This window comes from Apteryx mantelli, chromosome 22, assembly GCF_036417845.1.
Source record: "Apteryx mantelli isolate bAptMan1 chromosome 22, bAptMan1.hap1, whole genome shotgun sequence".
NCBI classification, from domain to species: domain Eukaryota; kingdom Metazoa; phylum Chordata; class Aves; order Apterygiformes; family Apterygidae; genus Apteryx; species Apteryx mantelli.
The window spans coordinates 2,581,247-2,607,831 of record NC_089999.1 but is presented as its reverse complement, the minus strand read 5'-3'; the positions used below and the strand labels follow the sequence as shown (position 1 = coordinate 2,607,831).

At 47.4% G+C, this 26,585-nt stretch overlaps 1 protein-coding gene across 1 annotated transcript in view; it reads left to right on the top strand.

Annotated features, from left to right (window-relative positions):
* The window catches only part of TSPOAP1 (TSPO associated protein 1), a 77,979-nt gene that overhangs the window by 3,682 nt on the left and 47,712 nt on the right, over positions 1-26,585 (top strand). The window contains exons 2-7 of the mRNA XM_067309440.1: positions 9,450-9,557; positions 12,232-12,360; positions 14,817-14,993; positions 18,530-18,796; positions 24,993-25,100; positions 26,076-26,159. Of these exons, the coding sequence (XP_067165541.1) occupies positions 9,450-9,557; positions 12,232-12,360; positions 14,817-14,993; positions 18,530-18,796; positions 24,993-25,100; positions 26,076-26,159 (873 nt within the window). The remainder of the gene's footprint in view (positions 1-9,449; positions 9,558-12,231; positions 12,361-14,816; positions 14,994-18,529; positions 18,797-24,992; positions 25,101-26,075; positions 26,160-26,585) is intronic.

Sequence of the window (26,585 nt, the reverse complement as noted above, 5' to 3'; positions counted from 1 at the left end):
TATATAATGCTTGTAAAGATCTTATGCATCAAGTCTTCAGACCAAGTTGGTTGGTCAATAACAAGCTCAATGACATTTGCAGGAATTTCTAGTATCTCAAGAGCTTCAAATGTTCACAGTCAAAGATAGAAAACTGTTTATTTAATGCCTGAGGAGGAGTAGAACTGTACCTCTGACTGAAAAGAATAGGTCAGCAGGAGAAAAGATAGTAGCAGAATTAGAAGTTCTTCCTGGGTATTAAGGCCCTTTCTTGCCAATACAGACACCATTTACCACATTCCCATTCATAAAAAAATCCAACTTCCTCTTACTCAAAATTTAAGTAAATTACTCTTCTTGTCTTGCCAATACTCACCCTCATGCAAACGAATTTGAGTGCTGTTTTCTGCAAGCATTATAAATGTGTGACCAACCTAAGAGAGCCACCTGCCATGAAAATCCAGTGAGACTTAATTTGTAGAAACAAATAGAAGAGAACTCAAGGCAAAACTGTATAGAAGGGGAAGGTAGTTTTTATTTCACTTACCTTCCTAAGTAAGCTGACTCCATGCAGCTAACATTCAGCACAAAGATGTGTCCAGATGGTCTGGTCAGGGCTGATTGTGTGAGGTATGGGGGATGAGGGATACCAGCCACTGACTTCTCACTGTGTGCCTTAGCTCCTCTGGACTGGTGATGACAAACTGGTTTTCAGACAGACCCTGGAGTCCAGGAGTTGGCCATGATTGTGGTGTGATCGTTTGCCTTGGCATCTTTCTCTTTTCACCCACTGTAATTCAGGCAAGGTGGCTCACCACTGTCTCGTTTCCTCGTTTTGGGTGTCCTGTGGCTGCAGTCTCTCTTTCTGCTGGAATAACAGGAAGAGAAATGGCACATGCAACACTTGCAGCCTTGCTGCTGTCCTCCTGCTACAAGAGTGCAGGCTTTCAGCAGCCAAGCCATCTGCATGGGGGTCTGGGTGTAAATGGCTGATTGCTGGCTGTTGCCTTGATGCGGGCCATTCTCCTAATCTTAGCTGTCCCTGTTGGTGATTTTTCACATGTATGTTCCTGTTTATATATCATTCTGACAGTCTTAATATTTCTCTTACAAATCTCTGCATGTTTAGCAGTACATCGGAAATATCATTTTGGACATAGATTTGTAACTCTTCTACTGCTCTTGCTACTCACATTTCCATATGGATCATGAATAGCATCTCTGGCTTGTGTGAGTGGTGCAAGAGAAGGATTTCTTTCTCTCTTCTGTCTCTTAACTACTTGTTAAAGCCACCAAAGATTTGGGGCATCTCAGTCCAGGACAAAATTAAAATCACATTTTGGCCAATGAGTTCTTGCTTTACTGAGGTGCACAAGGAAGGCCATTGCTGATGTGCCAGAGCATGGGGAATTAGAATAGTCTTTAAGCAAATGTGACCCAAGCAGAGAAGATGCTCTTGGCCCCTGGAAAACTGCAAGTAATTTGCAAAACAGGTACACATGGTGGGAGAGCTGTGGAGCAGATATATGGGCTAAACAACTAAACCTAGAGTACAAAATCCGTCTCTCCAGCTCCGCAATGTATCTTCTAACATGGAAGAGCACATCTGTCTCAATACTCTTCAGAGTATTGAGAACACGTTAGGAAATCTAGTCTATTTTTCAATAAAAGCAAATTTCCGAAACCATGAATACTGCTACTGAGGCTCTGAAACAGGAAGGAGGCTTGACATATGAACTTTTTATGTGATGATCTGTAACAAGGCAGTGGCAGTTCTGTATGGGGAGGGAATTTAATGAGATGCAGTTTGATGGCCCTTCAGGGTCAAGCCCTGAAACAGCACTGGGCTGCTCACTGAGCTCAGCTGTGAACAGGCACTATGTTCGCAAGTGCTTTTAACAGCATCAGAAAGTCTCATTGCCCTTCTGGAGAGAGTGTTTCTTTGGATTAGCATTTTTGTTACAAGAAAGATGAGACCCTGCTCAAGCTAAAAATATCAAATTTGAAAAGAAAAGAGCAAAACTGTACCACCCCCCCCCTTTTTTTTGCATTTTTACTAAATACAATTATGTTACACATGGCATCCAAAACCAAAGTTCAGATGCTCCACAAAGACCTCGGGGCTGCCTGGGCCTGGGTCTGTCATGCTGCGAGCCGGAGGCTTATCTTTGTTCAGATCAGAAGAACAAAAAATCCAGACACCTTCTATAGAAAGCCAATACCTACATGTTTAGCTCAAGAGGAGATGGACAATGCAGAGGAGCAAGCAAGAAGCAGAAGTTGTGAAGTCACCTGTCTTCTGTATTTACACTGAAGTTGTTAACACATTTACTTCACATTAGCTCTACATTTTGCTTTTCTCTAGCCTAAATATTGCTGGTTGTGCCTCCTACTTCTCTTAGATTCAAGTGACTTGCTCAGTAGCACCTAGAAAAATCTGCAATGAGGGAGAGGGCAGCTTGGCTGTCTCGGTTCCCAGTCAGTCACCTGAATTTTACAACCAAACTAGCTTTTACAGTGTATAGGTGATTTCCATGCATTTCCATGCTCCACAATGAAATAGAGATGCCATTCCCTGAATAATGTGGCAATGGAGCATCATCCAGCCTTACCAGAGTGTGACTAGGCTAGCTCTTTCTGAGAGCTGATAAGAGAAAAGGAGAAATTTGCTCTTCAACATTAAAATGGCAGAAGATGCCTTGTATGCGTTTCACGCCCTATGAAATGCAGACATCTGCCTCACAAGGCATGTAGATGGGAAAGGCACTACAAGGGACACAGACTGTGCCACAGAGCAGCCCAAGAGCAGGAAGGTGATAAGGTTCTACTTTAGGAGCTTATTTTGCACAACCCCTTGCTGTAGGTAATCTGGCAACCAAGCAGGAATGGCTCATATCCCAGCAATCACCATCTTACCTCGCTGCGTAAGTTGTAGGGTTGCAAAAAGATTTTTAATATCCCAGGCGTCCAATTTCCTGTCTATCATGGAGAGGGGTTGGGTCACAGATGTGGAAAGCCTCTACGGGGCCAACCACAATCCGTCATGCTTCCGCGTTAGGCAGGTCACTCTCTGCTGGAAGAAGCATTGGCTAAAGGTCTCTGTACCACACAGGGGCAAGTCTAGATATCAGAAGTTCTTCAGCTGGATGAATGTCTGCTGTGCCTGCACCCTGAGCAGGACCCTTCCTGCACTAGAGTCCCCACTGGACTCCCTCCCTTGGAGGACTGCTTGCTGCAAGTCTCTGTAGGGATCTAAGGCACAGTGTAGGCACTTCTTCCTCTTCATAATGCACAGGGACAGGCTGTCCTTGTGAAGAAAGAAAAGAGTTTCTCCAAGTCCTCCATTCATTTCATCTGACTGGTCTGTTTTGTGTCTGATTGTGAGACATGAAGTGCATGAGCAGTACATCAGGGAGTATCAGGAGTTATTCAGAACTGACTTTTCAGCACCCTTGTGGTGTTTCAGTGTCATTTTCTCTTGATTGCCTGCAAAATCTCTTTTCTTTGGGATTTGCTTTTAAAGGTGAGAAATCACTCCATATTGCATACTGGAAGCAGCTGCAGTCTTGGATTCCAGAGCGCTGATGTTCTGTCTCTGCCCAGCGATTTTATTTTCCACTTGCATTCCTCCTTGGCTCAGTTTTACAGGAACATTAGTTTCTCCTTGGTTGTGGAGACTGGAGAAGCTGAGCTCATCAAAGGACAATCTAACCAGTGTGAACAGGGATATTGCACTGATTTTTCTGCTTCTGGAGTACCTGGGTTTGTTTTCCTGGGACTGACGATGGTGCTGTTCATACAAAGCTTGTGGGGATTATGGTAGAAATTTGGGAAACTCTGGTTTTACCTGCATACTTCATTTTAAACATGTTGTGAGGAACACAAGAAGATCTGTAGTGGTCAGATGGTGTTCAACAGACGGTGCCTAGGGAACGGTGTAAGAACAGAGCAAATAAGTAGTGAATGTTTCCCTGAATATTCACTCAATATCTTGCAATTTGTGGCTCCAACACTCCCCATGCTGGAGACAGTATCTTTGAAATTAATAGGCTTGGATGGATGATTTCTTCTGTGAATTTGGTATACAGAGTGATAAAAATCAGACAAATGAGGAAAATGGAATAAATAAAGGCAAACAGTAGGTTGGAAGTGGGATGAGCAGTGGGAGAAAATGCTGAATCATGAAAACAGGAATTGGTAGGCAATATATGGGGTGAGGAGCTGGGGAGGAAGTGTGATGAAGTCAAAGAAAGGAGATGTTTTTGTCTAAAACCAGGAAGTGGTTTCACCATAAAGTGAAGGAACTAGAACAACTGCTGTGGGACACAGGCTAGAGATTAAAGGAATAATAGAATAACTGTGACTGCATCCGAGGCATCTCTCTTATTTCTGTCATACCTTTAACAAAAATAACACTTTTACCTTCATCTGGATAATACATGCTCCAGTACAGGGCTGTTCCTGCGATGACAGCTGATGGATTTCTTGCTCACTCACTGACCGAACAATGACGTTATTTTAGATTTGCTTTTCACATGCAGTGAGGGCACTGCAGAATAGTAGCCTATAGAAAATAACTTTGTTCTGAACGTGTGCTGATTCCTTTAAAACTCGACGGAAGAGTAGAAAATGGATTTGCAATGACAATTTTCATTTCCACGTGGCAAGAATTGAGAAGTTAAGGAAACCAGTTACCAAAGGCAGAACAGCTAAAGGCCTTGAACATGGTGGAGGCTTGGAATTTATTAAATGACAGGTGACAATGATGTTAAATGAGAGAGAGGTGGTGGATTTAATATATCCAAGACAGTAGGAAAACAACTGGCATAGTACCACCTAGGAAACAGTGGAGGCCTTGGATTTTAGAGATGACCTTTGCAAGACTAACGTGGCAGCTTAAGCCATACCTACTGTAGACCAGGAAGTCACCATAGGGATATTTTAAAATGATATATCTTTTTTTAAATCAGTCATGAGAATGCATGTTTCCAAAAGCCACCTGAGACTTCTCACTAGTGGGTCCACCTGGTAAATTCCTCCTCCCCCACTGGCTTTCTGTGGGGTGATTTATAACGGGGCTGCTTTGGGCTTTGGCACATTCCCCTTGGCTGGCGCGGGGGAAGCCCTCTCGGGCCGGCTGCGCCAGGTTGTGCCTGTGCGGGGCTGTGCTGCGAGGCACCTGGCAGCAGGGCTCTGCCGCCTGAGCCGCATTGCGGAGCAGCCGCTGCAGGCAGAGCCTGTCGTCCTCGCCATGTTTTGATTTACTGTCCCCCAAATGGCTACTTGCAAGTTTTCCGTGGGACTTTTAAGACTGCGCTGGAGTCCGGGTGCTCCTGGGGGGTTTTGACTGCGTGACCTGTTTAGCATTCTGGCCGGGAACCTCTTCCTGTAAAAGCTACCACAAGTCTCAGTGGCCTTTTGAAGTTTTCTGGTGAAAAAGAGAAAGCTTTCTTGCAGCTATCCAGCTGAGACCTTTTCTTTGTTCGTCTGTTCTCGATGTATCCTGAAGAAACTGTATTTTTGGATCTATCTGCCAAAAGCGGTGACAGATAATCCCATTTCCCCTGTAATGAGAGGCTTCGAAGCTGCGTGCTGGCTGCACAGGGTAGTTACGTGGTCTGCTCTCCTCTGTCTGCCTCTGCACTGTTCTTTTCCTGAATTACTCTCGTTTTAAAAATTTTCCCTGATAGCCAAAGAGCATGTCACTGCAGCTGAATTTTTAGTGGCTGAGGAAGGCAGAGCTCCTGGCTGTGGGACACGACTGCCCTGGGGTTCCCTAAGAAACCCATCCTACCTCACCTCCGTTATAGCTCTGCTCCTGCTTGACTTCAGTTCCCTGAACAAATCCACGCCTAAAGGAAGCATTTGGTTTTCTGCTCCTGGCTCCTGCAGGCACTTTTTCATGTCTTTATCAAGACAAGTCACTTCTGGGGAGGGTTCTGTGCCTCTTTTCTCTAACGACTTCCTCAACTTCCTTCAAAAAGCCCTGTACACAGGGGAACACAAGCTTGGCCTGGAGTGAGGCTGCACCGAGGAGCAGTGGAGCGATGAAGAACAGTGGAGCGGTTAATAAATTAAAAGCTATTTCATTATAGGGAATGAATGTTTAATGAGTGTGGGATGACGTCTAGACAGTCCTTCAGCTCCAAGTGGTATGCTGTCCTAGCGGAGAGAGTTCAAGCTACATAGCCAGCACAGTCCCGGCCCCTCTCTGCGCCTGTCTCAGCTTGCTGCAGAGGGGGAAAGGTTCAGCAAAACTTTCCTGAGGGAGCAAGGTCCCTTCTCAGGTTTGAACAGGGGCTGCGCAGGACTGGTGTTCTGGCTGCAGCACGGAGGTGGCATGGAGAAGATCTCCCGCGTCCACATCTTTGTCTCCAGCATTTCTGCAGCTGGACCTTGAGCCTCTCCTGGCAAAGCCCTTGGAAACCACAGCCACAGCAACGTGAAGATACTAGTGAGAGGAAAGCCCAGTTCCTGCTGCACACGCAGCCACAGTCTCCTGCTCCACAGCACCTCACCTAGGAGCCCTGCAAGGCCCAGAGATGCCAGCAGCTCCCAGGAAACAACATCTCAGCCTTTACCAGGTCATTGGCTCTGGAGTGATGAAAAAGATACCCTGGCTGAACTGGGACACCCTGATAGCCATCTGTCCAGGACAGGGGGTGAGTGGCTGGGAGCCTTTGCATCCTGGCCTCATGAAGACTTTGTGTTTTATAGCCACAGAAGAGGGGTTTCAAATATAGAAATGATCCTATTTGGATGTAGGTCCCTCAAAGCTTCCCCCTGATATGCTGGAAGCGCTAATTAACACCTGCAGAAAGCTGATGTTGAAAACGTCAGAAGCCCTGTCTCCCTGATGGGGGAGAGGCATGAGCACATCAGCTCCTTTGCAAAAACTGTCCAGCTTCTATTTCAAGTGAATAGGTTGCTGGCTGAGCTTGCTTGGCCTGTCCTGGTACAAGCGAGCAAAGACAAGAAGCTCAAGGCATCTCAGCAGTGGCAAGCAGATCCTGGGGGGCTGCTTATTTCACTCTGGAGGTGGCAGAAGTGTACCAGCCGGCACCACCATGTACAGCAAGGGAAATGCTGATAGAATCCCCCCCATGCCCCCATCCTGGCTCTGAGCCCCTCTGGCAGCACCCGCAGCATCTCCTGCCTGGGTGCCCAGTCCTAAGAAGTGCTTTGCTGTACGTGGAGCTGGTAGGGGGGGATATTCCCTGGGGATGCCTTGTCACCACAGGGATTAGTAAAGCAGCAAGGGTGTGACTGATGCTGCAGGGTGTGGACCCGGATCTCTGAAAATATACATAGAGAAAATATACTTATTTTTGCTTTCCTGCAGATGGAAAGAGGTAGAATCTCTTCCCATGGAATTTCCTTTTTTTTTTCTTTTTTCACATTTTTCATTCCAAAATGCAGGAGAAACTTTTTCAAGCACAGGGATTTCTGCAAGGTGGACGCTTGAAAACTGCTCTGCCAAGGGGCTGTAAACTTGTGGCACCTAATATCCCCCTTGTAGTGGCTCAGAGGGCCGGTCAGACCACAGGACACTGCAGGAGGCCAGGGAGAAGGGCTGAGTGTTACCTTTTGAGGGGGGGTCTTTAGGTTTTCTGTCTCCTTCATTTGTGTTTTTCCTCCCCACTTTGCCAAGGCTTTTCTATATGGGTGCAAAAGCTTTGTCAGAGAAATGCTGGCACCAAGCTGGTTTGAAGAAGTTGGCTGCTGTGCTGACCTGGGCAATGGTGGGTAGTGTGGGCAAGGTAGCCACACAAAAGGAGTTGATGGGGTAGGGTTTGTGGTACCAGAGGAAGGTCTCCAGTACTTTTTCTCTAATGGAAGCAACAGGGAAGCCAAAATATGTTATTGTTCAAAAGTGCAATGAGTTTTAGCCAGTTGCCTAACTGGGGTTTGCCACCAAAAAAGTTTGGCAAGCAGTTCTTCAGCAGCTGGGGGACATTTCACTTGTAATCTTCGCTTATGAACTGCAGATGCAGAGCTACATAACAGGATGGCCCCGGGCATTTAGCAGCACCAGCACAAACTTCCCAGTCACATAGAAGCGGGTCATGCAAGATCTGCCCGACTGCTGGGAAAACATCTGGCCAGGTTTTCCCAAGATGTGTGGCTTGCTGTTGCCATATGGCAGCTGTGAAGCAATAGTTTGGCTAGGAGCTTTGCTAATGCACAAAAATACTTTCTGGGACTCTGCTTCTGTAGCGAGCCTGTGGCTAGGAGCTCAGAGCAGGAAGTAGTAACCACAAGTTATATATACAGCTCCTGACAGAGCTGCTGCTGCTTTTGATGTGACAAAATAAAACTGGTGTTTTGCAAAGAAATCCTGGGTCACCTTCTTCCGGTGGCTGATACAGAGAGGGCAGTGCCCAGGGCCTGGCTTCAGGGCAGTCTCCTGGACCAAACTGGCAGGGAGCTGGGATGGGGGAAGCGGCTGAGGAACTTTCATTGCCTCCGAAAGCTGCATGGTGCTGGAGGCTGCCGGGTCCCTGAGCCGTGGGGAACAGCGCACGTGTCTGGCGTGTTGCAGTGGCAAAGCTGCTCAGGGTGCCAAGGGCTTGTGCTCTGCCCACCTGTCTCTTGCCAGTTCTGCTCCTGTTTAACTGAGGTCTGTTTTAGACAGCACTGGATCAAACAGCAAGCAGTGCAGCTGGGCACGACATGAGGGGTCTGGGCCTCTTCCCCAGCTGAAACCGTCTTTAAAGCTGTCTTGGAGACGGTAGTTGTTACCTTGAAGCCACTGAGGGTGGCTGTTTCATAGACAGGGAAGGGTTCTCAAGTGGGATAGCTCTGTTGAGCCCAGTCCCCCCCCCCCACTTGCCATGGCCTCCACGTTGCCCTGGCTAGCATGGCTCCCAGGTCCTGGTCACCCGTGGAAGATGTAGCCCAGCCCCAAAAGCCACTCCATCCCTGCCTAGGCCCTGATTCCATGTGTCCACCTTTTTCCTCTTCTCTCCCCTCAAGCCTTTCGGCAAGCCCTGTGCCCACCGCCCCTCCTGGAGCCTGGGACCATTCCATTGGATTGCAGAGAGGCACTGGGGCAGGTGTGCAGCAGGAAAGGGAGCCGAGCAGCCCATGCACTGGGGTTGCAGGCACTGGGGACAGCATTGGTGTACCCTCAGTAGTGATTTCCTTGACTTTCAGCAGCACTAGAGGTATGAGCACCTCCTATAATGTCAGGGAGCAGCTGGTCACAATGCAGGCAGGGCTGGGAGCTGTTGTTCCCTCCATCCCCAAAAGGACTTGCAGCTCCTCACCTCCTCCTGAAACCAGCCTCTGGTTCCTCCACATATCACCCTGCCAGTTTGCTGCCTGCGCCCAGACCCTGCTGGCCTCCTGGCAGGGAACCAGGCTGAGCTTGGCAGGGGGGACCAAGGAGGGTGTGCAGCTGCAGCCTCCTCTCCTCTTTGCCCCAGGGAGGCAAAGAGCTGCCTTGCCTCTCCTGTGCTGTTTTACAGAGTGGGGCTGACTACGGCTTCCTCGTGAGACAGAACACGAAGCTCCTGAGCGCACTGGAGGACCTGCAGCACCGCTGCACCAGCCTCGCTGAGGAGAACAGTCTGCTGGTGAGCGGAGGACATGGACCCTTGGCCAGATGCTGAGCTGGCTCTGGGCACATGTGCATGAGGTTTGGGTTGTTCCGTGGGGAGGGAGTCCTGGCCCTGGGCAAGCTGGGCATCGGCCACCTTGGGCTTGGCTCAGAGAGGTGCTGAGACATGGGATCTGGGGAGGGCCAGGAGGGAAGGGGAGCCTGAGTGCTTTGGGTCCCTCAGGCGCCTTTGCATGCCTTCGCACTGCACTGCACAGCCATTGGCCTGAATAGGCCCCCTTCCTCGTCATGCCAAGTAAGGACAGGACCCTTTGCCACCGTTCCTGCCATCTTTGTCTGGTGCTACTTGCCCGCTGGAAACCACAAAAGACTTTTTCCGCAGTTGCCTGTGAAAGCTGGTGGAAAGCAAGCCAAAGGCGAGCTGATGGCAGGGGAGGGGGAAGTTGCTCTTGTTTCCTCTTTAAGTGGAAAAGCAGAAACACTGATTCACTTGCTGTCTCGGCTCAGGGTGAGCAGTGCAGCACTGCCCCCTGCTCTCACAGGAGCACGGCACCCAGCCACACTGCAGGGCACCCAAAGCAAGGCCAGGTGGCCCAGCACTGGCTGCCCATTTCATCCTGCTCCCACATCCTTGGGTGCTCTTGAGCTGCTCCAGATCCATGATGGCCAGCTGGGAACCTGGGAAAATTAGCAGAGGGGGTGTTTCCCTTCTTGTCTCCTTGCTGAAGCCCAAGGAGCCCCTTGGAAGCCCTGCCACATGGGGAAGCCACCACCCTGGCCATGCATCTGGGACCAAGTCATCCACAGCATTGGCCGGGCTGCGTTGGCCTGACCTCATGAGCTTCGGGGTGGGGCACAGCTATTCAGTTCCTCACACAGGACCCTGACTTGCAATGAGGCCCTTGCTCACATTAGCCCCAAGCTCAGGGTCTACCAGCTCAGGTCCAGCTCGAGAGTGGAAATACACTGTGGAGGCTCAGCCCCCAGGTCAGCCAGAGCCCAGTGCCGCAGTCAGGCTGGTGTCACCCCTGGCTCAGCTAGAGTTGTGGAGGGCCCCAAAAGTTCAGCTCCTTCCATTGCTTGCCATCCGGCCTCCATCCTGCCACCATCCAGTACTTGACATGCTCCAGCCTTCAGAGCTTGGACAGAAGGACCAGCTCTGAGGAATGGATGGACTCAGGGCATGGTGTGACGGACACTGGTGCCGAGAGGCTGGTAGTGGGATCTACTCCACACAGAGCCACCTCGATTCTGCTGGGAAATGGGGCTTACCAGCAACCCTGCCACTGAATGGCACTGCACAGTGCAAGGGCAAGGACCTGGCTTGTGTCGGCACTGCCTGCATTGCGCTTCCTCCACACACCTTTGGAAGCGGGTTAGCCCCCACGGCTGCATCACCTTCCAAGGGAAATTTTTTTTCTCATTTCCCAACATAAACATCATAGTACTTTCATATCTCTTGTGTTGTCATTGTGGTTTAAAAAGATCAGAAGAAGGTGGGAAAGTGTCTGAGAAGATGCTGATGCAGGTTGATTTTTCCCTTCAAATTGCCCTTGAAAATTTGATCACTTTATGTGCTCCACTCAACATTTAAGATTAATACCACCAAATTCAAAACACGTTTTAGATAATTTTCTTACTATAAAAAAATAAATCCAGTATGACCTGAACTCTAGGGGGGGGGTTACCCTTCACTAGTCACCTGAATTTTAGCAAAGCATCCATCATATCAGCTCTCATCAAATCTTACTCTTAAAAATCAGCCTTGGCCTTATGACTGAAAAGAAACAAATAGAGCAGTGAAAAAAAAAACAAGTGCCAGTCGAGGGATCTCACAGGGGTAGGAAAGAAAATAACTGGAAGGATCAGTTGACCTGACATTTTTGCTGATGTGAAAAGACAGCCATACATAGCCATGGATGTGACTTTGAGAGCAAGCCACTGGCAAGCTGCAGCTTATCAAAATGGACGGATAACAAATACAAGGGGATTAAGAGCACAGAATAAATAGAAAGAGAAAAAAATTTGGTTTGCAAACATGAAAAAGTCCTTTGCTGCTTTTTCCCCATTACCCTCCAACTCATGTCTCAATGTCAAGAGAAAAAGGACAATAGCAAAGCTCACAGTATACCATGGCAGTGCTCTACAGATCTGGAGCAATGTGTTGAGTATCAGAACACCAGGAAAATAAACTAGAAAGACTGAAAGCCCTGAGAGAGAGAGCCCCAAGGTTCAAGGGACACAACAGACTCAGAGACACACATGGCCTGCCCTCCTGGTTGAGTTGGGCCAGCTGGCAAAGTCAGAGCCTGCAAAGAGCAGAGAGAACCACACACTGCAGAGGGAGAGCAACCATATAGGACAACCCAGGAATGGGGATGAGGGGCATCTTTGGGGGACCACAAAGTCACATTAACAATAAGAAGTATCAGGAAAAACAGAGGCTTCAGTGACTAGAGAGGAGATGAGAAGAGACGGGGGTTTTAAAGGTTGGATGAGTTATGCAAGAACAGGCAAAGTCCAATGTGGAAGGACTGGGAAAAGCCCTCCACTGTTCCTGTGGACACAGAGTGGGTCTTGCAGGACTGGGGACCTGGCTATCTCTAACACCCCCAGAGAATCGCTAGAGCAAGGGTATGGGGGCAGAGTGAGAGGGGGCTTCACCTCGAACCTTTCCATCTGTTTTCTAGCGTAGGAGCTGCTTCCCCGAGACTGAGGAGAAGGTTAAGCACCTAAAGAGGAAGAACGCAGAGCTGGCCGTGATCGCCAAACGCCTGGAGGAGAGAGCCCGGAAACTCCAGGAGGCAAACCTCAAAGTTGTAAGTGTTTCACCCTTTGGAGCATGGGGGCATGCTTGTCTGGTGCTACCGCACTAGAAGCTGAGCTAGGCAAGCACCTTAGCACTAGGACTTCTCACTTGCTACTTGTTCTGGGAGGTACCTTGCCTTTAGTTGACATAAACCCCCTTCCAGAAGCAGAAAGGACAGAGTTTCTGAGATCATGAGAAGGAACACATTCACCAGTACATCACACTGTCCCCTGATCCCCTTGCTGCAGCTACAGCAGCCCTGCAGCTATCAGGCTTGTTCTTATGCAGAATTATTTTACTGAGCTAGAAAGGCATTTTCTTTCTCCTTTCCTTAAACCAAGCAAGGCCACACAGCAAACATACTTTGCATATCAGCAGCAATAAAAGGATCACAAAACCCAACAAACCTATCAGGAAGAGAAATTACTAGTTTCTTCCTCTCATGCTTGGAGAGCTGATTTTGAGCAATTTCCTCCTGCCTGGTTTCTTGCTGTAAACATGCCCACCTACCCTACGGTATTAATTAAGGTAATTAGCTTAGCTTTCCCTGGGCTGGTCATGAAAATAATTCATCTGACTTCAGCAAAAGAAACAGGAAGTATTTGAATAAGAAAAAGAGTGTGGTAAAGCAAAACAGGAAGGAGTGCGATACTTTCCTATGCCCCATCCATACCTCGCTTGCATTTGTGCGCAAGCCACATGTTATTTCTTTCTCCAACCAAACAGCAGCTTGTTACAAACCCTGTAGCTTTTGACACAGCACAGGAGCGCTGGGAGATGGCTGTCAAATGTGGGATCTTGCAAACAAGCATTTGAATGAGCTTCTTAAAGGTGGCTTGCAGCAGAGAAAGGGAAAACATTTTTTTCTGTTGGAGGAAGACCAGGAATTGTAGCAGGGAATGCTAACCCTTTAGGACTAGGAAGGAGGAAGTGAGAATTTTGCCAAAGAGAAGGTGGGGGTGAATTTTCCTGGCATTGCCTCGTCTCTCTATCCCCGGGCACCGAGCCGCCCGTCTGTCACTGGGTTTTGATACTTGCAGGAGAGCATTTGCTGCCAGATGGATTTGTCAGACACCATGTTAAGAGAAATCATTTGATATACATCTAATAGCAGTGCAGCCCCTCCAACAACTGTAAAAATACTGTTTTTATGACTATTTTTTTCTGAACAAAACCCTGGGGTGATCGCTGTTTAATAACTGTGTGAGCGCTCAGAGAGTTGACCTGCTGGGTTACTCACCCCAGAGAAACAGCTGTGGGCTGGCCCAGGTCTCCTTGCAACAGAAAATGCCTCAGTGGTGGAGGCTCATGGGGGGGTGGGCTGGATGCAGGGCAAGGCAGCTGCATGCTCAGGGAAGGGAATCTGAGGAGCTGGGGTTAGTTTGGCAGCAGCTGGTTTCAGTGCCTGGTACACGGGTCCTTCAGAGCCAGGGCCGTGTGCACAGCTTCTGTGCGTGGACAAGGTGCTCAGGAAGACCTGGGAAGGAAGAGTTTGCAGAGAGGATGCCTTTTCCTGATCAGGGAGAGGAGAGAGCCTCCCCCTCACCAGATAGTCAGGCTTCGTGCAGAGGAAAACAGCTGCATGGGAAGAGGTAGAGTTTGCTAAATCCAGGGACTAGATGTGGCCCTTCTGCACAGCTGTACAGAGGGCTGAGACAAGCAGAGGGGAACAAGCTGCCTGCTTGCCTGACTCCACGTTGCTGGTGCTCAGTGGGAGAGTTTGCCCTAAGGACAATCACTTGTGCCGATCTTTGGGGAGACTGTGACCAGACGTGAGACCTGATGCTCTCCAGGGCAGCCTCAGCTACTGCCCAGGGCTTTTGCCCAGAGCCTACTGCCCAGCCCCATCTCCCCCTCCCCTCGCAGCGCTCCTGAGCTCGCCACCCTTGCTCTCCCCTCCCTTGCAAAGAGCGTGTGAAGCTGAACTGCTCCTTTTGCTGAAGATCTCCCAGTCCTCCCTGCACGGTGCTGGCACCTGCCCAGGCGCTGAACTCTCTGTTGCCTCCCCTTTTGACGGTATCTTCCACCCATCAGTGTCTACCCAGGACCCTGCAAAAATTTCCATGTCTCTTCCTGTTTTGGCCACCTCCAACCTCATTCCCATGCTGGTCTTTCCAACTGTCATCCCCTTCTCCTTGCTGTTTTCTCCAGTCTTTCTGCCCTCATCCTGCTTTCATCTCCTCTTCCCACCTGCTTTTGTTCTTCCTGCAGTCCCTTGTGCTGACTGACCCCATCTGCTGAGCACTTTCTCTTTCCCACCTCTTTTCTGACCCACTTCTCTAAGTAGTCCTTCCTCCTTCCTCCCACTTTTCTGTATGTCTGTTGTGTTCCTCCGTCTGCTTGTCTGTCCTTTGTGGCTATGCTGTGGTTCTTGATGGTGCTCTCTGCCTGATGGCTGTTGAGGTGATGGTTAATAAAACACCAACACATGTGGCTTTCTCCCTTGCTGCTCTCTCTCTGGTGAAGGTAACAGCTCCAGTGCCTCTGAAGGGTTCCAGTCTTGAGCTGTGTAAAAAAGCATTTGCCCGCCAGCGTGCCAAGGACCTGACAGAGCAAGCCAGTGCTCTCCTGGCGAAAGACAAACAGATTGAAGCTCTACAGCAGGAGTGTCGTGAGCTGCAGGCTAAACTCATTGCAGGGAAGGTGAGAAACTTTCTGGGACATCACTCACTGACTGGGAACAAATGGTGGAATAGCAGTTGTACGGAATCAGGCTCCAGAAAGTGGGATGAGGCTAATTAGTCCCAAGTGGAGACTGAAAGAGTACCTTCAATCTGCGAGTTGGGACAGGGGAAGCAGGAAGAGTGTGTGGCAGAGACAGTGCCTGGATCTCTCCAGAACAGCATGTGGGAGGATATCCCAGCTCTCACCCTACAAATTCATAGATCCAAGCTGCCATTTTCAGCAGCAACTAAAATTCTTCCTGTGGAAACCACTGAGAAGCCACAGGTACAGAATTACCTTTCATAATGCTGGGCTTCACACAAGATGTAGAAGCAGGGTCTTCTTCACAAGTTTTTCTTTAAAAATTAAATCAGCTGAGCACATTTCCAAAAATCAGTTTAAATCCTGTGTCTTGAGCTGCAGCTTAGTGATTACTCACAGCCTTCGCAAGGCTGACAATTACTACATGAATAAAGTTTTATTACTATTACTAAGGGTACAAATCATAAGATAAGGATGGGTGTTCAGGAAAACATCTACAATGCTGATGTCTATATCTGGGCTCGTAACCCTATGTTCCCTTTATTACCAGCACCAGCACAGACCTTGCCCTGTAAATAGTGGGATAAAAGGGATAATTCATCTCATCCTGAGAAAGATGTCTAAAATTGGTCAGACACGTTACTCTCTCAAAGCACTTTTTGTCTCTGCAGTGTCTTTAAAGGGAGCCTTTGCAGACATCTGAAATTAGGTGAAATGATTCCCACTCAAGGTGACTAAAACAGTCTGTCCTGGGCATGCCAGATATGTCCTTGTTCATGAGCTGGACATTTTAAGGTTAGGTTAGCTAAGAAACTCTCACGACAAGCTCAGAAGCTCTAGGACTCACACTGGATTCTCCCTTTTTCACTAATACAGATGTGGTCAAGTGCAACACTATGTTCCTGTTCCCGGATGAGCTGAATGAATACTTATATTTCTACTTACCATACTTACATAAATATTTAGGTAACAAACTTCCTTGCTGAAAGCAGATTTATTTCTGTAACTGAACTCTCCATGTGTTCATTTTCACTATGGATTTGAAGCTAGATTCTCCCTCTTTCCCTAATGTAGATCTAGTCAGTACAAGAATAATTGGGTGTTGTTCTCTGTATAGAGGTGCCCTGGTGATCCCTTCTGGCGTTAAACCATAGGAGAAAGTTATCCAGGTCTGAATGTACTTTATAGTGTCATCAAGAAGAAATTTCCTTCCTGTCCCCTTGATTGCTCACCACAGACCCCACAGAAGGGGAACTAGACCCCTTCCAAAATAGTCTGATCTTCATACCAGAGCATGTTGGGCAACCTGAATCTGCCAGTGACAAAATTGTAGAGGAACGTGACAAAGGCGGGTGAACAAGATTCATTACTGTCCAAAGAAATACACATGGTACAGTCTTCAGGACTGATGAATTCAGCTGCTGCCTTGCTAGAGTATGGGTGACCACCTTTAACTGAGAAGATGGGACATGTCATTGGTTTGTATAACCTGCCAAGGCACCAATAACAGGGGGCATTTATACATGAGCAGGGAATCTGCAAAGAATGCTAGGGGAAAACATTCTGTCTGTTCTTGTTTTTCTCATTTCTCTACCAAGCAAGCTGTTCATAAAATTTTAATTTTCAACTAGTTAAAATTCAAAATTCACTTAATCTCTCTGCAACATGCTAAATACATTATGTCAGCAAAGGGGTTTCTATGCAGAGATATTATGTGCATGTTCAGAGTTGGTAACCAAATCACTTTTAATCTAGTATAGTTAAATCAGCACAAATATTTGAATAGCTGTGAAATAGATCTACCGAGTCCCTTTCCAGTGGCAGAACATCCTGCACATCCAACTGCAAAATCATTAGCCTTGTGTTGCAAAGTCAGGGCTCTGAGGATAGGATAAAATGATTTCCTGAGACTCATGCTCCAGTGACGGGCTTCCAACCAAGCCCCAGCTACGGCTAAAACCAGGCTGCAATTTCTTGCCAAGAATTAGTTCTAACACCTTTTGTGGATGGTGTGACAGGAGCTAATGAAGGCATTATCGGAGTGCAAGCTAGAAGAGAGATGAATATGGTGTGGAGCTTGCCTGTGAAAAACATGTACCTGCAGCCCTTGGTGGTTGCCCTCCACATCACAGAAGTGGTGGAAGCAGCAGAGGCTGGACACGGCACTAGACAGGCAGCCTGTGTTACAGCTTCTTCAGCTGGCGGTGCTTGGAAGCTGGGCAATGCAGGGAACAGCAAGGCAGCTGCGGGGAACATGGATAATAGAAACTGCGAGGGGAAAACTGAGCTTTTTTCTACTCCCTTGTTTCCCCCGGAACAAGCCTCCTTTGGAGACTGCCTGTTGGGAATAGCTGTCTTTTTTTGGTGGGGGAAGGGAGATTTTGTATAGAGCCATGGCCAACTTTTTATAAAGAACTATTACCCTGATACCCCAGACATGGGTCTGGCACAGAAGAGGGCTCAGCTTCTAACTTCTTGAATCTTGAACAGTTCCCATTAATGGTGCCTCAGTTTCCCCTTGTAGCATAAGAGTATGTTCTTCTGCATTAATTGTATCGTATTTATAAAGCACGTACTATTTTTAGGGCCAATCAGAAGTGAACAGGGAAGCAGATTAAATTTGTCCTGGATACCAATTATGTGTTGAATTCACTGGCTTATGAGCTCTCCAGGGGAATGAGCAATGTCTCCTCCAGCAGCATATTTGTAAAGACAGGTTTTCATAACCAGCTTTTATGGACATGCAGGTACGTGTTTTTTTCAGCCTCCTAAAACACGAAAACCTTTGAAGAATTAAAACAAACTGGTGGCATATCTCACTATCTTTTGTGAGAGTAAAACTGCACTGGTTTCTTTCAAAAGCTGCTGGCTTTGGGTCCAGAGTAGACAGTAATGATCAATTGTATAAAAGATGGGAGTCCACACATACTCCCCTCTTTGAAGAAGTTAGAAATCAAGAATTAAAAAAAAAAAAATCCTGAGTCAGAATTGAACAAGTCTCAGATAGTCTTCATTCTTTCTAGCATTTAAAATCCTAACCACCTTGGATACACAGGGCTCCAGAGAATGCCAGCCTCCCAACCAAGGAAGTCAAACAGCTAAGACTCTTGTTTTGCTGAGAAATAAAATACTATTATCCTGACACGCTCCCTGCTGGCAAGTACCATAGACACACTTAGAAAAGCCCTCTTTAGTATGCATTTGCACTGAGATGGTTGCAGAAGCATTACAGGCTAGCTTTTTATCTGTGGGAGAAATCATCATATATTCACACACAGGATGCACAGTGACTGGTTTTGAGGCTTTGGAGACCCAAGAAACAAAAATCTTTGTGGGCCACCTTACAGTTGGGCCTGTTTTTTGTCAGGTCTCTTCAATTGCACCTGTGGAGTTTGTGTATTAAATCACTACCCCCGATCTGTTCTATCTTTTGGAGCTTGGGAGCGATAAAATGTTGTTTGCATTTCCTATAGGATGACCCTCGTTGCCTGAATGTCATTGAGTTTGATCGCCTGTTGCGGGAATCTCAGAAAGAAGTATTACGGCTACAGAGACAGATTGCACAAAAGAATTTCAAGGAGTGTCTACGTTCCTCTAAAATTAGTTCAGGAGGCTCCTTGCCAAGTGCTGCCACGTGCTTTGGACCATCCATACCGATGCTAAACACTTGCATAAAAGACTCACCTTTATCAAAGGCCCACTTGGGAGACCCAGCACTAGGAGTGGAAGCACACAGGAAGGTGAGACAAGTGGGTCAGTGATCTAAAAGTTTGGCTGTTTAATTAGTCAATTAATTACTGTTCTCAGGAAGCTTCTTGCAGTATGTGAGTGCTGCAGTTCACATGCGCTGTGAATAGCTACTGCACTGGTTTTTAAAATGACCTATTAAAGTGGCCGGTATCATCTAGTGCGGGGTGAAGCAGCAGCTCCCAATTGCCCAGCGCGAACATGGTGACACCGCGCGGCACGGGCAGGGTAGGACTCAGAGGTGTGCGGCAGGGCCTCAGCCCCGTTCGGCTTTTGCAGGAGAGGTCTCCCATGTTGCATTTGCCAACCCAGGAAACTAGGCAGCACCTCTTTCTGCCTCTCCAGTCTCAACCCTCGTGAAAGTTTGGCCACTTGTTCCAGCGGGGGACGGCAGTGAGGCTGTTTGGTCCGTAATTCACTGCCGCCCGCTCGCCTTTCAGACAGGCCCCATCCCGGGCCCAGCCCGTGGCGGCCTTGCGGGGCCGCCCGCCGCGGCCTGCACCGCGGCCCACCGTAGCCAGCCGGGCGGGCCGGGCCGGGCCGGGGCCCAGCAGCCCCGCGGCGCAGCGGCTCCCGCGGCTCTGTGCCCAAGGGCCCTGCCCGGCGCCCGGCCGCGGCCTCGGCCTCGGGCGCCCCCGCCTCTCCCGGCCGCGGTGGTACGGCCCGGCAAATCCGCGCCGCGGCCGCCCGGGCGCCGCAGAGCGCCGCCTCCCGCCCTCCGCTGGCGGGCGCAGCCGGCAGGTAAGGCCGGGCCCTGCCGGGGCGCCCCGCCGCCGCCTTGGGGGCCGCGTTGGGGCGGGCGGGCCCGAGGCGTCGCCGGCAGAGCCTCCGTCGCGGCGGGGCCTGCCGAGCCCTCCCCGGCCGCCGCGGCACCGCCGGGGGGCCCGGCCTGCCGGGGCCTCAGCCGCGGGGCCGCGCTGCTCTCGGGGCCCCGGTTACGGCGACGAGGCTTTTCCGCGGCGCCCCGGCGCGAAACCGGCCGTGAAAGAGGTGGAGGCCGATGGGGAGAGGGATGGGGGCCGGCAACGGGGGCGACCCCCCGGGCAGCGGGAGGGGAGCCGGGGCGCGGCGGGGCTGCGAGCGGGGCTGGGGGCCGCGATGGGCGCTGTCGTGCCCCGGCGGCCCCGGGGCAGCGCCCCTCCCGGGCAGCAGCTTGGGCGCTGGGCGCGCGGTGGGTGCGCGGGGGCCGGGCAGCTGCCGGGGAGCGTGAAGGTGGGCCAGGCCGCCACAGCCCCGGCACCGGGTGTCCCCAGCCCTGCGGCTTCCTGAGCCGGGTGGTGCCGTGGGGTCAGTGGGCAATGGATATTTCTTTACCCAGTTCCTTTCGGATCCCCTGCAAGTTTTTGGTACCCGTAATATCCTGTTGCAGAATTTCACATCTTTTGCCTACTTTCCTTTGCTCTAAATTCCTACCATCTCCTTTCATTTACTGCTCCCTGGTTCCTACAGATGATATATACAGTGAATAATTCATTCCTTGTTCACCTTTTCCAGGCCACTCATGATTCTACAGATCTCTGTCCTGTCCTTCAGCTTTTTTGTTTGTTTGTTTTTATACTGGAGAGTTTTAGCCTCTTTCATGATTCTGTGGGTGGCAGTTATTCTGTGCTTTCATCATCTTTGTCTCCTTTGTACATTCTCTTTGTCATTTTTGAGCTGAGGGATGCAGCACTGCACACAGTATCTCAGACGCTGGTGTGTCATTGATTTATATAGTGACATAATGCGGTTTTCTCTTCGTTTCCTAATAGATCTCTTTGCCTTTTGTCTAAGCATTGAGTTTTATTGAGACATTATTTGTCTAATGGTACTCTGTAATCTCTCAGTGTCATGAGGTCCTCCTCACCCTTCGTCTCTTTTTTGCATCTGTACTTGGAGAGCATGGGTCCTGCTGCCTCTCCTCTGGTCTTCTCATTTTTACTAGATATATATCCATGAGAGACTCTTCCCTCTTATCCTTATTTCGGAGGGCTGTAGCTGAATGCCTTTAGAGTACCCAAGCAGACTGTACCTACTCGATCTTCCTCATCCATTTGCCTGTTGACTCTTTAGAAACTCTCTGATGGATTTGAGAGTCTGTATCTTTTTTTTCCAAATAAATCTTTTTTTTTTTAAGTGTCTGCTTAGTCTGTGTTAAAATTTCTATCAGTTTGCACAGAACAGGTGCCTGATGTACAGGTCTGTGTTTCCCCAGATCTTCACTGGAATAGTTTTGACATTCGCCACCTTCCAGTTATTTTGTATTAAGGCAGTGTTAAGTAAGAAGTTGCATGCTGCAGTTCATGATTCAGTTATAAGGAAGTTAGTTCATGCCAGAAGGGTTTTTCAGCTCTTGGGTGAACATTGTCTAATCTTGGTCATTTGTGTCTGTTTATTTGTTGGCTTCCACAATGCTTCTGCAGACGTTTCTGCCTGAGACAGATCCTCAGCTGTATTCTTCATAGTTTAAGATTTCTGCTGTGGTGACCCCTCACCCCCCAAATTCCTCTGTGTTGAAGAGAGATGTACAGAGTTGTTCTAGTTTTTCTGCCCTGTCCTCATTATCTTTGAATGGCCCTTTTATACCTAGATTTTTAACTGGCCCTCCAGATTCTGTCAGACAAGAACATGCACTGTGGTCTTTCTCATGGCTGCTCTTCATTTTTCTGTTTCAGGAGAGTCTGTCCTCATTGTCAAAAATTTTCTAGCTGAAAAATATCAACAAAAGTGAGTCTGATAGCAATAGTGAATGGGGAGCAAGGAGGCTGTCTCCAGTCTCATAGCTGAACCCTGTGACACAGAATGCCCCAGTTTACATGGGCTGTGTTTGTCCGGGTGCACGTGGTGTCACATTGAGGATGAAGTTAGCTCTTGAGGCAATAAGCACACAGTTACCACAGTTTAAAAAAAAAAAAATTTTGATTTTGCTCTTCTATCCAGCTCCCTGGTTTGGTGTGTCAGGGCAGTAGATCCCCTTTCAAAGAAGTCCCTCTCCCTCAAAGTTTAAAGAATAAGCTTTGCCTCTGAGTTTCCTTGGAAAATCCCTTTTCTGTGTTCTCCCTCTGATTTTCCTACTTATTTATTTAGGGGTTCTTGGGTGCTGGTTATCTCTGTAGCCACAAATCATAGTTTAGCAGGGTTTTCTTTCAGTGGCAGTGTTGGCTTAAACAACCTCCTTTTACCCCATTCCCCACTGTTTGTTCATCATGAGATTGCACAGAGTTGCCGTGACACAGCTGAAGGAATGAGCCACAGTTAGATGGCAATTGCTCCAGGGCATTCTGCCATTGGCAAAAATGCTTTGAGCTGGTTCAGCATGTTAACAAATGTATGCTCTCAGAAGTGTAGAGGGTTAGGATCGCCATCTCTCTTTAACAGTCAGTACATTAAGGCACTATGCTATGCACTGATTTTTCCAGAAGCCTCTGGCACAACTGGGCATCCATATTCCCAGTCAAGTATCTTCCTTGTGAGTCTGGCCTTTTGGCAGAGTGTATTTTCTTCGCTGCCACCTCCTCAGCTGCCTTCCAAGTTTTTTGAAGGAGTGGGGGGCAAAGAGGCGTGCTCTGCTTGCTTTCTCTTGGGGCAGGATTGAGATGAGTGCCTCCTGGGTGCCAAAACCAGAGCATTTTAGAAAGCCTATGACATTTTTAATTTACTTTGTTGCAGGCTTTAAACTTTCCAGGTCATTTGTCAGAACACAGGTATTTATGTGTCTGTTACATGTTTGACTTTTACTGGTACAACCTGAACATGGTCGTCAATCATGCAGTCCCATCCTGATCCTTCTGCAGGGTCTCTGCCATGATCAGTACACACTGTGGATAGTGCTCAGGGTAGGAAGCAGCTGTTGTACAGTTATTTTTAACTGTATTGTTGAACATATTTCTTGCACCTGGCTAATTCATTGAGCATCCTCCAGTCCCTGCTGTGAATGAGGTGGCACAGCTCCAGATCACAGCTCTATTCATGATGTGTGCCAGCCTCATTTACCATTTGTCTATTAAAGTGATGAATCTGGGTTCTGCAGAAAATAACAATACATGAGCATGTGTCTGGAGGCTATGTCTCTCTTCTTGGGGAAAAATTAAGTTCATGTGGGCTAATTTAATTTTGTAATTTTTTCACTGTGCAATCATAAAGTTGTCTGTAATTAGGAATTTAATAATTTTGTTTAGCTTTTTACTGGGAAATGAACACAAACAAGCAGCTTTGTCTTGCATAGTCATTTGCAGGAAAGCATGACTTTGAATTGTTAAGCGTAGTATATGTTACTGGTACAAAGGGTATCTAACCCTAGCTGGCATCAAGTAGCATTGCTTGGGACCTTATTTTGTTACAGCTGACTAAAATGCAACATTTTCAGTTTGTGAGAGAGCATGATTTTTCAGGGCGGGGTGAGATACAGATTTGAAACATACTTTGTGCCAGATGGTTTGGAAAAAAAAAAAAGAAAGAAAAAGAAGTCTCAGAAACATTTACATATGGATTTTCCAGAGTTAAATATTCCCTCTGAAACGTTTCTGGCACCAAGTGAGACCAAGATTCTTGTTAGATGCCTTAGTCCCATGGGGTAGTTCCACTGGCAAAAATCTTGTTTTCCCTTTGTCTGAGCTTTGTCTGAGAGCTCGCAAGGGCTAGGACTCAGAGGGTACATGGCTTGGATGGAGGATCTCAAGATTTCCAGCCCCTGCTTGGTTCTTGGGCTGCCAGAGTCCTGTGCTGACCTGGTTCCATGGGTGGTTTGACATCACTGAAGCTCACTGCAGAATGGTGGTTTCAAGATTTTCACATTTCAGGCACTAGCTCTTTAGCAGAGAATCTGAAAATCTTGATAACCTGCGCTTGGCTGTAATCTCTTATGTTTTTTTGGCTTTCTGCAGTGGAGCCATGAACTTAGATGTAGACTAGATTAGATGTAGTTTAGATATTGTCCTAATGACTGACTATAAAGGGAGTTCAGACTGACTAGCATGGATATCTCAATACTGTAGATGTTCAAAGTGAAATGAGAGATTCCACTTCTGATGAGAGATCAGCCAAAGGTCATAGGCTTAGACAGGATCATAAGTTCCTTGGACTTGTTCATTCTAGAAGTTGGCTTTGATGATACTAAAGACCTCCTGACCCTAAAATCTATTTATCAAAAGTAACTTTAAATCTAACATTTAAAATAAAACAACATCAAAGCCCTCCTTCTTCCGTTCACTTCAGGCCTTACCCTGCTGTCAAGGAGTTATCTAGGCAGAGAATGCCATTTCAAATGTATCAGTTGACAGTGAAAAGTCAGATGATTAAGGATATGTTTTGTTTGTAGCCCAAATTAAAAGGCTAGGCGTTTTGTTAAATACTTGTGTAGAGAATAAGAGAAGAGTGCATAAAAATTCATGAGGTGTTTTAAATCTCATGTGAAACTTTGTCTTCAGGCCATGTGCTTGAATAAAAAAAACAGAATTTTTTTTCTCTGTTTTTAAGTAGATTTCTATTTCTGAAGTGGTTCTTGAGTACTTTTGTAATTGGCTGTTCTTTTTTATGAGTGAGTCTGAATGTGGCAGTGGAGATAGGTGTGAGAGGGATAAGTTTCCATAAAGGATTTGTCTAGTTTCTCTCTTCATCTAATTTGGTGTTGGCACACATAAGACACACAGCACATGTGCTGCCATTTCAGTTCTTCACAACTACCCTCTGAGATGGGATTCTCCATTTCTTGGAATTTCTTGTCTGCTTTTCCCTCCCTTTGGATTCTGAAATCTTCACTGAAAACCCCTTTGCCACTTTCTGCTGTTCATGAGGGTCATGTCCTCTCTTCTGATGTTTTTCCCATTGTTTTTATTGCTTTGGAGAGGTCCATGAAAGGTGTTGCTGGTGCCTCTCATTGAAACCTTAGATGAGGCATGAATGGGAACTCCAGCTTGAGAGCTTTCTAGAGTCAACTGTTGCACTGTGGGATCAGTCAAGCTGGATCAATTGGCTCTGGGTACCTGGAGATACCCAGTGCAGGTCTCTCTTTGGCTGACCAAGTAGTCCCTGGCATGGAATCCACCTTTTTTCATGTGTAATGGTGCTGTTCAGAGAAGATTGGGGCTTTTCATGTGGAGTTTTGCTCACCCAGGCTGTACTGTCATTAAAGCCTCTTCTCCCTTGGTGTGCACAGCGTGCCTTGTTGTTCTGGTTGTCTCTGAGCTCACTGGGATCTCTCTTCCTTTTCAGGTGGAGCCAGGTGTGCTACCTTTGGGACCCACCTGTGAAGAACATGAAAATTTCCCTCCCAAAAATGCAATAACAGACCAAGAGAGTAGCCAGCAGATACAGCAGTTGGTGAGCTGTGGCCCTGTCTGTGGGTTCAGGAGGGGACTGTAGATATAGACGTTTTCCTTTCAGAATGAAACTAGCCTGTTTTCAGATGGAGTGCAATGCTTCTTCTTGGGTTTTTAACCTGTGGAATCCAAGCAGAGATTTTGGGGGCAGAAGTATTTCTAGGTGCAAGTGTTTTGTGGAAGTGGGAAACCTGGACTAGGCATAACTTGGAAAATTAGTGGGCAAAGCGCAGGCCTTCTCTGCATGGAGGGCATTGCTGTGTGACAGCTCCAGGTGTTTTGCTGAGTCTTGCATGCACTGGCAGTGGAATACTTCAGAACAAAATGAGAGGGAAACATACCAGTAGTCTCTGTGCTGTGTTGGATTTGGTCTTATAAGAACATGGATTAGGTATGACTAATGTGGGACAGATGTTGTGTTAGGAATATGTCCCTATGAATTGTTCCAGTAAACAAGAACAATTCACACTGAGGTTCAGCAGTTCATGTCTATCTGGGGAACCAAGAATGGTAGCAAGTAAATACAAATAAAGGTACATAACCAGAGGATGTCTGCTCTCTGTTAGATGTCATTTGGATTAGAATAAGAGTTGATCTAGCACAGCTAGTGTTTCAAGCTGAATATTTTGCACAGCTCTGTCTTTTTTTTTTTCCCCTCCGCATCCCATCCTTCATCTGTGATGCAAATAGGAACAATCTGTGTAAATAGGAAACAGAAAACTGTTTCCAAACGTTGAAAGGGTCAGAGGAGAGAAGAAAGAGCCATAAAAATAGCTGTTCGACTTCAAAAGTTTTTGTTTTTACTGCCTTTTTAAAAATCTCCCTGTATTTCTAAACTCTTTGTGTTTGTCACAAAGAGATTTTCTGAAGAAAATAGTAAAAGCTTATAAGCATTGGATCAGAGAAGCTGGGCTTGAATTTCTTGTACATTGTAAGAACATGGGCTTGCTGATCTGTGTGTGCTTCTTTTGTGCAGGAATTTGAACTCAAAAAAAAGCGCAAAAAATGTGAAAACCTTGAGCATGAAGTGAGGAAAAAGCATAAAAGATGCAAAGAACTGGTAAGTATTTTTGTGAGCATAATTGTAGAAAAGTTGGATTGTTGCATTCTCCTCTTGGATATTCTTCTGTTTATCTCAGTAAGGGGTCACTAGTTTTTCTCTTAGCTTCAGCAGTGTCACAAATTTTGGGCTTCAGCCCTTGAAGCTGGAATTGTTTATTTAGTCTTTCAGCTGGCTGTGGGTTTCATCACTGGATGAAACTCCATGGCTTTTACTAGTTTGGAGAGATATTTACCGTTTTCACGTGCACTCCAGAGAAGTATTATGAGATTTCTACATCTTGAGATGGTTGTTACAGATACCTATGGTCGTTTCCTTGTGCTTCTTATTTGTTGGATGAAAACCTGCCTCCCTTTAATTTCATGGAGGTTTTGCAGGTCATATCACAGGACCTGGATTTTTCCCTTGTGTTTGAATTTTGCTAAG